The 13,261-nt window shown below is 39.4% G+C and overlaps 2 protein-coding genes across 10 annotated transcripts in view; one reads left to right on the plus strand and one right to left on the minus strand.

Moving 5' to 3' along the window:
• FBXL2 (F-box and leucine rich repeat protein 2) overlaps window positions 1-7,544 on the plus strand; it is a 56,576-nt gene extending 49,032 nt beyond the window's left edge. For 3 of the 4 annotated variants that reach the window (XM_017821020.1, XM_017821030.1, XM_017821036.1), the window contains exons 12-15: window positions 627-671; window positions 927-983; window positions 4,421-4,633; window positions 5,624-7,544. In XM_017821020.1, the coding sequence (XP_017676509.1) occupies window positions 627-671; window positions 927-983; window positions 4,421-4,633; window positions 5,624-5,731 (423 nt within the window). In that variant the 3' untranslated portion in view covers window positions 5,732-7,544. The remainder of the gene's footprint in view (window positions 1-626; window positions 672-926; window positions 984-4,420; window positions 4,634-5,623) is intronic. The other variant, XM_017821028.1, reaches the window with a different exon arrangement.
• A 220-nt stretch (window positions 7,545-7,764) lies between these two features.
• UBP1 (upstream binding protein 1 (LBP-1a)) overlaps window positions 7,765-13,261 on the minus strand; it is a 52,147-nt gene continuing 46,650 nt past the window's right edge. For 5 of the 6 annotated variants that reach the window (XM_017820999.1, XM_017820974.1, XM_017820967.1 and 2 more), the window contains 4 exons: window positions 12,526-12,635; window positions 11,008-11,150; window positions 10,388-10,439; window positions 7,765-9,635 (listed from right to left, as the gene is read on the minus strand). In XM_017820999.1, the coding sequence (XP_017676488.1) occupies window positions 9,598-9,635; window positions 10,388-10,439; window positions 11,008-11,150; window positions 12,526-12,635 (343 nt within the window). In that variant the 3' untranslated portion in view covers window positions 7,765-9,597. The remainder of the gene's footprint in view (window positions 9,636-10,387; window positions 10,440-11,007; window positions 11,151-12,525; window positions 12,636-13,261) is intronic. The other variant, XM_017820982.1, reaches the window with a different exon arrangement.

Raw genomic sequence — 13,261 nt, forward strand, 5'->3', positions numbered from 1 at the left:
CACTTCTGAAAGGTTGCTGGGGATCTCTCATACTGCTGGGAAAATTGCTTGTATAGATGTGATGTGCAGCTTTCTCCCAGCCTTAAAGTAGAGCCTATTTTAATATTTTCAGCATTCATTGGCAAAACAAATTGGTTTTAAGGCTTCTTTCTAAATGTATAATGATGAAGAGAGATGTTCCCTGGGCTTAAGTGTGTTTCAGATGAGTTTGATGCAGGCTGATGTATGCAGAAGTTGGATTAATCTGTATGCAGATAAGTTTGCTTTAGTGCACAGTCTACAAATTCCCTGGGTTTGGAGTGAAGGGGGAGGGGAAGCAGGGGTGGGTAAGTACTGATATGTACTGGTCAAACATTACAGGGTAAGAAGAAGACAATTCACTAAGTAAGAGGAAGGCTGAAATGTTGATGTCTGAGAGAGAGGTGGTGTATTGCTTGCTAATTTATTTATTTATTTATTTAAACAATTTTTTTTCTTTCTTTGGTGGTGATCAAATACTTGAAGGGATTTAGCTCACAATTTCCTCTTGAAAGCTGTGCTATCCCATATTACTATCTCTGTGCATGATTTTATGTCTGTGTTTTATTTCATCTTTTGTTTTTCTGTTTGTGTTTTGTTTATTGTAGAATTGCCATGAGCTGGAGAAGATGGACTTGGAAGAGTGTGTTTTGGTGAGATTTAATATGAGAAGGAATATTGGACGGCCAGTGTAAGGATGCAGTACAATAGCACTTTCAGTTAGATGTGCTTTGATTTTTATTAATAGTGCTGTGTTTATGGTAGGAAATAAAAATAGTTATTGGGAAATTCTATAGAGGGAAATACTTGGAGAGTAACAGGTGATGGGGTAGACAGAGATATCTTTTTTGAGGGTTGACTCTCCTACTGTCTGTTGCTTATGGCTGTTTGATTTCTTTTATTTCTAGATAACTGACAGCACATTGATACAACTTTCCATACACTGCCCTAAGCTGCAAGCCTTGGTAAGTGGAACTCTTTGTCTGTGACCTTTGATACATCCCCTCCAAACCGCTCACAGAGGCAGCTCCTGCAGTACAAACGCGGGCTGTCCACTCTGTGTCTAGAAAACATTCCTGATGCACAATGATACTGTGCCAAATATATGCAAGTTTCATAAGTATTCTAAAAGCAGCACATTACTCCTAAAAGATTTACATGCATTGTGTGATTTAAAAAATGTTACCGAGTGATAACCAGAAAGCTTATGTTTTATGGTTAACATCCTTCATATTTGACTGCTTACATACTCGATTCAACTTAAAGTACTTAGATCCTTTATAGATACTTTCAAGTGTTCAGTAATGATTTTCTTGGGGAGTATGACACTTCACATCAAATATTGAATAAACAAAACCACCCAGAGAAGATAATGTAATCACTCTGTAATGAGTTTTGCATGCAAGCATTTTTTCCCAAGGACTCCATTTACATAATAAATTATGGAAGGTTTTTTTGAACTTGACTTCTGAACCTAATTGGGGAGAATTGAGATGCCTACAGTGGGGTTCTCTGCCTACTATATTTCAGAGAACTGTTTTCTAGGGAGTGGTGGCTTGGACCTTTCAGATCATCAAAACCAATTTGAGGTGACATACATTTCTGTTCTTTATTCAAGGTACTCCAGAGTTACTAGATTGTCCTTACAGTAGGAGCTCCTCTATTTAGGGCCAGTTGTCCCATAAGTGTAGATTTGTTATGTATTACTTAGATCTATGTGAGAGAACAAGTATCTGTATAATCTGTTCTTAGATGGGATTAAAGGAAGGTTTGCTGCTTTCTTAATTAAATTGTGTTATGATTAGTGTTACTCACTCAGGGTTACTAAGGTAGCAACATGAGGAAAACTGTCTTTTAAAAAGGAACTTGTTCTTTATTTTTTATTATTGTTGTTGTTCTTTATTTTTGCTTATTAATCATCTGGCCTCTTTTCTGAATCATAATTCTTGATGTTAAACCAAGTGAGTTGTCAGAAGATGTGGACTCATTTGCATGGGACATGTTCTGTTCTGTAAGGGACACGGTTTTGTATTGTAATCCCAGTTGTAACCAGTTTTTGCAAGAAATCTTTGGTACCAGTTCTGCCAGTGCTTCAACAGAGATACCATAAAACCTCATAGTTTCCAAGGACTTTTTTCTGAACCTACTCCTGTTTGCTGGCCTCTGTGTGTTAGCCCACAGACAGGGAAGTGTGGCCTTGGTAAAATATCATACCTTTTCTAAGGGAACCAGAAAACCTGGTGGTTTTGTTGATCTGTGTATCCTGTGGGAAGAAAGGATATATAGTCAGATTGTCCATGAACAGCAATGAGAATTGCTGGGAAAGAAAAGACAAGGCTAGCAGGTGATAAATACACTACACAAACTAATCTTGATGCTTCAAATGTGAAATCACCTACTGTTGATGGTCCTATAAACTCTTATGTAGTTGTGCTTTAGCGTATATTTAATTGTATTTGCAATAAATATTTTGGAGTTGCAATGATCAACTTTGAATTTGTTTTTTGATGTTTGGAGACTCAGTAGATGGTGGAAACAGGCAAAAGAACTGTTAGACCAATTGTAGCCAACTACTAATCTTTGTCAGTATCAGAGTACTCAAGTGCTTTACTTATTGTAATTAAAAAGTAATTTCTAGCAAAAGTGTCAAATAATTGTACATTGAAATTATTAGAGAATCTTTGAAATACTTGTGATATTCCTGGACATGAGAAGACAGTTGAATTCTTCATTTAAGTTGATCACTCTGTTTCTTACTCTCACAGTATGTCAGGCCATATTTGATTTATACACAGCATTCGATATGTATTAACAAAAAAAAAAAAGAAAAGAATTTCACCATATATTTTTGTTCTTAAGATTTCAAGCAACTGTTTTTGTAAAATTCCACATCATTAACATTTCCTATCAGGCTTATGAAGTCAGAAAAATCATGTGGTTTAACATGAAGTTTGTATCATTTGGCATATTTGTTTCACAAAGTTCTACGAACTCAGCTGTACATCCTGTATTGTCCTTTCAGTACCAAATACTGTGTCTCAGGAAAGCTGATTTTTATAAGCTGCTTACTTCCTGGGATGGAATACTCTTAATTAGCCAGTGACTGCTGCCATAGCCAACAGCTCCACAGAACCTCCTGTCCTTCCTTGAAACAGCAGATCTGTTACAAACATTGGTTAACCCTGCAGCTGCTGATTGGTCCCAGGCTGTGAGCCAAACCAAATGCTCAGAGCATGTACATAGAGAAAGTAGGTGCAGGAGAGAGAGTGGTTGGTAGTGCTCAGGCTTCCTTGTCCGGCTGAAATAGAGGATAGATGTGTTGTAACGAGGGTCAGGAAAGCTTTCATGTCAGTCAGATGATTGGCAGGAGGTACTTTTGAGCAGCTCTGAGTTAAAAAGTGCTTTTGGATTGCTGCAAGTGTTTCTTCATCAGTTGCTATCTGAAAAAAACAACTTGGGGCAGGGAAACGCTTCTTCAGAACCAGACACCATTAGACTTAGACTTAGAAACAAGTATGGGCAGAACACAGGGCTGAGCATAAAGAAAGGCATTAGCTCAGAGCCCAGGGCAAGAGGAGAGTTCACAGATCCTGGGAAAGATTTGAGAGCATTTATTTCACTGGTGACAGAGTGGTTTTTAAGCCTCCTCCGAGAAATGTCTGTTTCCCGTTGTTGTCATCATCCGTGCTTCTCCAAAAGTCATGAATTCCCTCAAGGAACAAGGAAAGTGCTTTGTGTGGTGCCTGAGATGCAGCAATGTTTTCCATGTTCTTGAAATTCAAAGGATTAAAAAAACACTCTGAAGAGGAGCAGATTTTTTTGGTTTATTATGCTGACTGTTGCAGAAAAGACTGGTCCTGTAGCACACAAGATGTTTATTGCTCCTTGTACGTACAGCCTGAGGTGCTAAGTGCTCACAGCTTGGGTTTTTTTTAATCATTATTTGGCAAATCAGTCCAGTCTGATTGTTCTTTATCTATGTGGACTTGCACAGGCTTGGTCCTTGTGGTAGCTATGAAACAGTAACTCCTGAGTAGGTGCTCATCCATTCCTGTATGTTCTTGGTCATCCTTTAGAGTTGTTTCTGGTTTCTGGCACGGTGCTGTTTGCACTTGTGTGGGACAATTGGAACAGAATTCCCACGTTCTCAGAGAGTAAGGGGGCCTGAGGAATTTTGCCAGTGACATGTTTTGGGACTCAACTTGCGAAACAAAGTAAAAATCCAGTACAGCTATTTTGTTAAGTAAAGCAGTTCCTTGTTTTTACTCTTCCGGATTTCAGCTGTGTACTATTTGTAACTGTTTAACCACTGGAACAAAGGAGATTCAATAGGACTTCTGATGTCCAGAGGCTAGATTATTTTAGGACTGAGTGCTGTTAATTGTTTGCCTCTCTGTTTCAGAGCTTATCTCACTGTGAACTGATCACTGATGATGGGATCCTTCACCTGAGCAACAGTACGTGTGGTCACGAGAGGCTGCAGGTACTGGAGCTTGACAACTGTCTTCTCATCACTGATGTGACTCTGGAACACCTGGAGAACTGCCACAACTTGGAGAGAATTGAGCTGTACGACTGTCAGCAAGTCACGCGAGCTGGAATCAAACGAATCAGAGTATGTGTTTGCTGACTTGTTCCCATGGGAACACCAGAGCTGTTGATACTGCTTGAGATTGTATGAGTTCTACAGGCATCCCAAGCCAGGAAGGCTGGAAACAGTCTGACTGTCAATCTATTAGGTCTTCCCACCTCTAGAGACTGTAGGTAACTTTTCTGTATGAGCAGCAATAATTGTCAGTTTCTGACTCATGACACTTTTGCTGTTGGAATGAAGGTTACCTTCTGCTTTCCATATTTTTTCAAATACGGGCCTCTCAGTTTTTAGGATGGTGTAGTGGTATTCTTTAACTATTCTAAAATATACATTAAGACACAGAGCCAATAGTAAAACATCTGCATGGATATTTTGTCTGATGGGTTGTGGGGCCCTTAGACCCTGGAATCCAGCCCCAAACCTTTTCTCTGTGTACCTTGCCCATTAGGTCAGGGACTGCCTACCTTGCGGGGGCAGCGTTTTAACCTTGCTGTTAAACTTGTCTGCAGCTTCATATCCCAAATTTGTGTCCAAAAACTTTTGGAATTGGAAAACTCATTCCCAGTAGTGACTCAAATTGAGCGCAGATGCCCAATTCTATTTCCCGCCATCTTCCAGGATGAGAACAGCAGGAGAACTATGGGAAACAAGGTACAGACAAGTCCTCCTTAAGTAGCCAGGGATCCACCCCTCTCCCCTGAGGGAAAACACGTGCCTCTCCTGATGGAGAGCTGTCTGGGCTGATTAGTGTTGTTGGGTAACCAGTGGGAGCCCCGTGCAAGTTGAATGCCCAGACAGTAGAGTGCCTTAGCTGGATGGGACATGAGGAATTACATGTCAGGAGGAGACTGCTTGGCTACCATCCAGTGTATAGATGCTTTCTTCTTAGCTAACCCACCTTCATGAGAGAGTACTTGTTGGCAGCAGTTGAGGTATACTGCTTCTCTTCACTTTTCTCTTTTTAGTTATGTTTCTCTCTCTGCCATTATAATGCAGACTTTTCACCCACAGGCTCATCTACCTCACGTGAAAGTTCATGCTTACTTTGCTCCAGTAACTCCCCCTCCCTCGGTCGGAGGGAGCGGACAGCGCCTCTGCAGATGCTGTATTATTCTTTGACAGTAAGTGCAACCACACAGAAAATTCTGTCGTTGTTGAAGAAAGGGACTGCAAGTCAGCGGAAGGAGGCGGTTTCCTGACAGTCCTAATGGTGGTGTTTGGTCATCCAGTTTTGTGACAAGAAAAGCATTTTTTTTTTCCAGGTAAAAATCTTAACGTAATGTGCAGCTGTGGATTAAGTTGGTGATGCTTTGGTTTGTATTAGTAACTCCTTCCTTCTGTTGGCATGAGAACTGCAGTACCATGTAAAACGTGTGGGCATTGCAGCATAGCAGCCACTTGGTGAAAGGTCACTAAACTTGGGAGTTAATTTGCATTTGTAAGCGCTACTCCATGTGAAGTTCGAACTTAACATGGGGCTCGAGTCCATCACACCAAGGAACTGAACCTGCTGTTCTGTAACATACATGACAGATTAAATATCAGGTGTAAGGACAAATCAGCTTTAGCAGATGTTGACCAAAAAAATGCAAAGTAATCGTAAGCTCTTACAGTGAAACAGCAGCTTATTCTTTTTCATGATTCAGCTTCATATTTAATTACATAACAGGACATAATAGGTAATGTCAAAAGGTAAGATAGTACCTCAAGATAACTGTATAAATAGAAATACTTCCCAAGTTTTTGGACTTGGTTCAGTTGAACTATGCTCGTACAAAGCTTGCCCGTCACCAAACGCACGTTTATGCCCAAAGCCATCGGCCTTTAACAGGGGTAAGAAATCCACTGTGGTAGAGCTTGTGCACTCTACTGTAACTGGCTGCCACAACCATACATGGTGCTGACTGTAACGCCATTCCTGTGTGTCCTCAGTTACCTCTGTGGTTTGTATGGAAAGGATGCAGCAGTTCTAGGAAGAGGGATGTATTATACGTGCTGTTCTACAGATGAAGAATGGAAACCAGGTTCAGCTACAGGAAATAGAATGGAGCAAGGGATTCAAGCTGTTTGTCCCATCCATTTTAGGGACAAGCATAGAATAAACTCTGTAGGTAGGAGTTGAACCAAACCAAACCTGTGGTTTTCAAATGTAAAAGCCCAACTCTTCATGTTTGGGGTAAGAAGCTGTCAACTTCTGAATGGTAATAATAATGATGAAATCTATGTATTAGCTCTTAAGGCCATGCTTTCATCCTTAGTTTTTCAATGCTAGAGGATTAGATAAACTTTTTTATATTAAGCAACTTAATTATCTGAGAGAAACTACTCGACAGTTCAGAAAGCTTTTTCTGTGTAAGTTTGATTGTGTGTGTGTATGTTTTAAGAGTTCAGGGCCTGTGTTTACTGAAAATTAAAAAGCAGTTGGAAAAGCTACTACTGGATAGTAATGCAATTTCCCCCCCCGCCAAATTTTAAGCTACTTCTAAAAAGGAGTGTGAACATGAGACTTCTATGGATAGCAACAGCCGGGTTGCATTCATGATTCAGAGGATGGGGACAGTAAATTAAGACCTCATCTTCGGGGTTAAATTATAGCTTAGAGTACAGTACATGGATTTCTTTACTACTCCAAAGTAAGCCAATCTGGGCTTCTTTTGCACAGTAGTGGAGTGCTGTTACAATCGTACACCTAGAGTTCCATGAAGACACTGCTATTGTAATAAGACAGTTTTAAGCAGATTTTATTTTCAACTGTACCAGGAAAGTCATTGGTACCAATATGTCAAGATGTGTTGCCTTTTGTTGGCTCATTTTTTTCTAAGAACATAATGAACCTTGTAAAAGTCCATTGCATTAAAGATGTACAAAAACAAATGGAACCTACTCCGATATAGGACACTTAAATAAACAATCAGCTGATGTCAAACTTGAATTTGTTGCAATTATTTCAAATCTACCCAAGATTGCTACTGGAAGCAGAAGATCTGTGTGACTCTGCTGGGTGCAGGACACACTACAGAGCTTGTTTACTTCCCTTCCTTGCCTTTACATACCATTAGAGCCAAAGCAGATCTTGCAATTAATCTGAGTCTTAACAGTGGACATGTCTGTACTGCGTGTGAGGGGGGAAAAAAAGTAAAAAGAAAAGCACATTTACAAAATTATTGAAAAACATTTATTATACTTAAATTGAAATGTGTACATCTTATTAAAAAACAAAAGCAATTTGCTGGTGCCATAATTTAATTCCAATTTCAAGTGAGCTGGACAAACTACTGTACAACTTTCAAGATTTTTTAAAATTAGATATTTGGATACTTTCCAATCAAGGATATTTCCACTTTTATAAAACATTTGGATTTGAATGTGGTGTGAACTAAAAAGACACAAGTGTCAGTTCAAGAAAATACTAGGACCAAACAATACCCAAAGATGAACAACTCATAGTCAGAAATGTTTAAGTAAGTACATAAAATTTTACTTTCAGTGCAGAAAAAAAAAACCAAACAAAAATAGGAAAAAACCCTCTAGGTTTGATGAATTTAAGTTTTCAAAATGCTACAGCTTTCAGAAGCTTTTCTGCTAAGCACTTATGCCAGTTATGAAAGGGGAAGTGAAAAAAAAATCAAAGTTGCTTTTTTACATGCTGTAGTAGTTGCTTACATGGAACACTGCAGCATAAAAAGCAAAACTATTCCCAAGCTTTTAGCCAGAGATCAAGGTGGAACTTTCCAAAGGCACAAAATGACAGGTCTGAAACTGTCACCCAACACGTTTGGAAATATTCCCCTTTAAGTACCTAACCAGTTGAAACTTAATGTTACCCTAGGAAATGCTGTGCCATGACTGTACAAGAAATATCCAAAATACCAAAAAAGCACATTGCCTGTTTCAGAGAAAAGTGAGTATTTGGTCATATGGAAGAGGCACTGTAACAGGTGTACAGTATGGACTGGAGGGCGGAGAAAGGTCAACAGAAAAGGTAAGAAGATGTTTGTCCGTAATAGCAACTCCAGCAGGGCGTTCACTGCTGGGAAGGAGACTTACAGGGTGTGTATTTAGTGTTTCTTAAGCAATTTATTCGATGTTGCTGAAAGCTATGACAGCCCTGTGGTGCCGGTGGGTCATCTTCCCTCATCAGCATAATTCCACTAAGTCAGAAACCCCCACCTCTCACTGCTGTATTTTTAAAACTCACAATTTTACAAGCAAAGAGTTAAACTGCAGCAGTGCTCCGCAGAGAACCTACGAAACTAAACATAAAGGATGCATAGGCAATTCTTTTCCATTAAATTCATTAAAGCAAAACACAATTACTTGGTACCCTCCAATAAGGTACTATTGATAATGCAGTTTGCTGCATGCATATATTGCATCTGTCTAGGGCTTCTTAAAAGCCCTTTTCTGGCATTTACACTTCTTACATACACTCTTATACACAATTTACACGGGAAGCTGTTTTGACAGCTTTACTCTCAAAGACCTGACAACCTGATCACTATCACCTTAACTACTCATCTCCACACAGATTAGCATGTGCTCTGCTAACATCAAAAAATAAAACCAGCGTAAGGTACAAGCACGTAATAGACAAACTGGCACAGAAAGGTAAATGCCCCCAAATAAGTTTACATTCATCTCCAACTGGATACAGATAATAGAAAAGCAACACTGCTCTGCTTCTATGAACTGTATCTACTGGCCATAATTTGCCTTATTTCAGTAAAGGGCAAGCACCTTTGCTTACATTGTCTTCCATGCCTGTACGTAAGCTGTCATGGCATTATACCTCTCATGAGGACACTTAGCTATGGCAGTGATAAGAAAGTTCACCTATCAAACAGCTCATTAGAAAGGTCATTTTGTGTTTTCAATATGAAACATCTTATACAGTGAAGTTAGATCCTAAGGTTTTGGATGATCTTCATAATCTTTAGGCAGGACTTCATTCCGCGTTGGAGTATCAGTGTAGCAATTGTGTGACGTCACTTCAGAATTATGTGGAAGCCTTCACCATTTTCAGCTGAAAAAAGAATAAAGTGTCAATCTTTCTTAAACAGAACCATAAAAATATGAGCCAAGGCACCAAAGCACCAAAATATGGACTTGGTTTTAAAAGTACAGCTCATCCACACCAAAAACATAGCTTTTAAAAATTTTCTGCTTGTGCTAAGCAAAGATGTTATGATTAATGATTTGTAATTGGATCTTCAAAGTTGGACAGTTTCTGTAGGTAAAGTCTGCACAGAGTCAAACTTGTCCACTGATTACAGCCATTTGCTGGCACCTTTCACCAGAAATAAACTGGACTCCTAAGGAGCTGTGGGATTCCGCACCAACCCACGGAAGATGATTATTGACTAGTAATGAAAGAACAGAACATTGTACTCTGTTCTGCGGACTCTCATGACTCAGTTAACATTCAGTTTCTGAACTTCAGAAGTACTACTGCCAGGACTTTAAATTATTTTGAAACATCACCATTCTCAACAATTATCAGCAGCAAGCACTGTGATGGCTGAGTTTTGTATGAGATTTGTTACCAAATGCTGCACTGGCGCTGAACTGGAAACCTTGGAGAACTGACTGAGGTGCTACACAGAGGCTGAAAGTTCTGACCAAGACAGGAAGAACTCGGTTATTTTCTGCCACTATGTGTACAGATTTTTATTTTTCTGCCACTATGTGTACAGATTTTTTTATTTTTTTGCTCTAAAGAAGGCTCCTTGGTGGAATAAACAATTAAGTTTTAGACCGTCAGAAAAGACAACGTACCTTTTATTGTGGTGAATAAGAAACAACTCTCATCTTGAAAGTTCTGAACCATCTGCAAAAAGAAAAAAAGTTTCAAAACCCTCCCGAATAAGACTGATGCTGAAAAAACACCAAATCAGGTACTAAACACAGCCTTTTATAAGCAATTGCATATTTTTTGTTTCCTTGAAGTGACACAATATATATACCAAATTAAAATCCACTGCTTGTTACTCATGTAACCAGTTGGGAGCCCATTACTGCTGGCTGTGGTTTGGGAACTCCAAGTCTGTGTAGCAGACACCTGAATAAGCCGAATTCAGCAGTATTTGAATACTCCCTGCCTTTGGGCATGATCAAAATAAATACATGCTAAGTAATTACTGCAGCATCTATATAGATTAACTATATAGACCTATACAGACCAGTTGCCTCTCATCATAGTCTCAATTAAATCAGGTAGACCAAGTGTCATTGAAAGAATCCTGCTTGTTTCAATGCAAAGGAAAATATATTCTAAAATATCAGAAAATACTAGGCTGCATTATCAAACAGAAAAAACCAGTAATAAATAAGCAAGCATAAGAAAATTCTCCACTCTAATTCATAAATAAATGTCAAGAAAATAAAATTTCCATTACCTGATCACTAACAAGAATGTGGATGCCTGTGGGACCCTGTCTGTAAACCTGGTTGATCTGATGCAAAGGAATATTAAATGCCAAAGCAAGCTTGCGTGTGACTTCTGAGGCTGCCATCTCCTCTAAGTAGATTGCGTGATAAACTACAAGAAAAAAAGCATTTACATAAGCATGGTACTAATGGATAACGAGTAACTATATGAAAAGAAATCTGAATCTCTTTACACACCAGGTTTTAAAAAGTTTTAAAAGCTAAAAACGTGTAGTTTACCCTCCTCCTGTTCTCACTAAGAAGTATGAACTGCTCTGACTTTTCTTTCAAGGAAAAGTCATAAGCACAACTCTGACAAGGGAGAGGCTTCTGTTTGCTCTGAGACTGAACGCAACTTCCCCATTTTTTCCTGTATCCTGCACAAAAAGGCTTGTCAAACAGACTTAAATGGATTTTTAGAGAGTCACTTAAAGATGGCTTTGGAAGTAGTTTTGGGCAGTCTCAAAAGAATCAGGTAATACAATACATTTGACTTACATGTCTATGTTGTTGCTTTGAACGGGGATATAGATTTTTTGGTTTTGGTAAGGAAAGGCTTTCGCAACTGTCTGAATAAACTTCCTACAGATCACCTCAGAGCTGAAGGGTGGCAGGGGAAAACACAGCACAGCAAACAAACCGAACAGTAAGACAAAGCAACTGTTCAGTTTGGTGCTTTATTTACAGTTCTGTAGCTTTATTAAATAGTGTTTGAAACCCTGGGCAGCTCCATGTTTGCACATTCTTCTGCCCCAAACCAAAGACTGAAGATATCTGGGGGAAAATACGTTTTTGACAGCAGCAGTATTCTATTTACAGATCCTCCTCCACCTCAATTCTTGCATGGAAAATACACAAGCACTGTTGCAGCAACAGCCTGTACAGATTTCAGCTGGGGAAGAGAGGTCTCTTCTCTCAAAGTCAAGAGCAAGAAAATTACTTCAAAGAGCTCCATTCTTTTAAGATTGACATGAATTTTAAGTTCCCATCTGTTTTGAAATAACAGCTATGTTTCAGAAAAATAATACTAAAATCAGGAGCCCATACACTTGCTTGGCTGATTTTCCTTGCCCAGGCTCTACAGTTTTTCTGCAGCTGCACAGAAAATGACAGCAAACTCTTAACAGAAAATGGGAAAGAATTTAAGTGTTTTATTTGCACTTAGCTTTTACATTTATACAGTAGATAGATACCTTGTCTGTAACAACAGGCACAGCTAGAGAGCTCCTTAAGTAATTACCATGTAACTAGTTAGTTCTATCAATGGACTGAAAAAACCCCAGTCATTTAACCTTGAGAGGTTTTAGGTTCTGTTCATCCCGTGCAGTGTTAAAGCAGCACTACTGCTGTGAATACAACTTCCCATGGTTTCTCTGTACACCAGAAACAGAAACTCAGCCTCTTCACTGCTTTTTTCCTTCCCATCTATCTTGTTTTAGACCTTTAAGACAGGGAATGGTGTGCAGAGAGGCCGCTGTGCACCGTACCGTATATTGCACCGTTGCTGCTCTCACCATTGCCTGTATCTTGTCTTTCCAGTTGTATGCTCCGTAATGGCTCCTGACACACGTAGATTGTTAAACGGGGCCTAATAGACCTGCAGTTCAAGGAAATCACGTCAGAGAAAAGCCTACGTGCCCTGGAAATACAGAAACTGATAGATTTGTTATGCTAACAGTGCACTCGACATGTTTTCTTTCACTGACCCCAAAAAATTATATTAATATAAAGATAAGTGGTCTCTCAGATGTTTCTGCATTTAAACAACATTTCAATCAATTAAGAGTTCATCAGGATGCTGCTTGTTGTAATTCTGGAACACAACTACTGAGCAACAACAAGCTATCTGCTGAAAAGGTCAACAGTTAAGAAATACCCACTTCAGACAGAATCAGACACACACCTGGGATGCTGTCTGTGTTAGCACTCAATAGCCTGTAACCTCAAAAAGCCTCAGGTTGTTCTAAGCTCCCCTGAATGACAAGTTTTGTGTCTTGGCAACAAATCCATCTGTATCAGGAAATCGGCAGGGCCCACCTGCATCTCTCCTGGCTCTGCCCTGGAGGCGTACACAGGAGGTAATTTTTAAACGTCTTGCTGCCAGTTCCTGAGGCAGCTCACACAGGCATCAAGGTCCATCCTGAACTAACTTCCCAACTCTCCCAATTCTGGAATTCCCCATCTGTAGGAAATGACAGAACACCACCCAACAACCTCACCATC

This window comes from Lepidothrix coronata, unplaced genomic scaffold (genome assembly GCF_001604755.1).
Source record: "Lepidothrix coronata isolate B3197 unplaced genomic scaffold, Lepidothrix_coronata-1.0 Scaffold3, whole genome shotgun sequence".
NCBI classification, from domain to species: domain Eukaryota; kingdom Metazoa; phylum Chordata; class Aves; order Passeriformes; family Pipridae; genus Lepidothrix; species Lepidothrix coronata.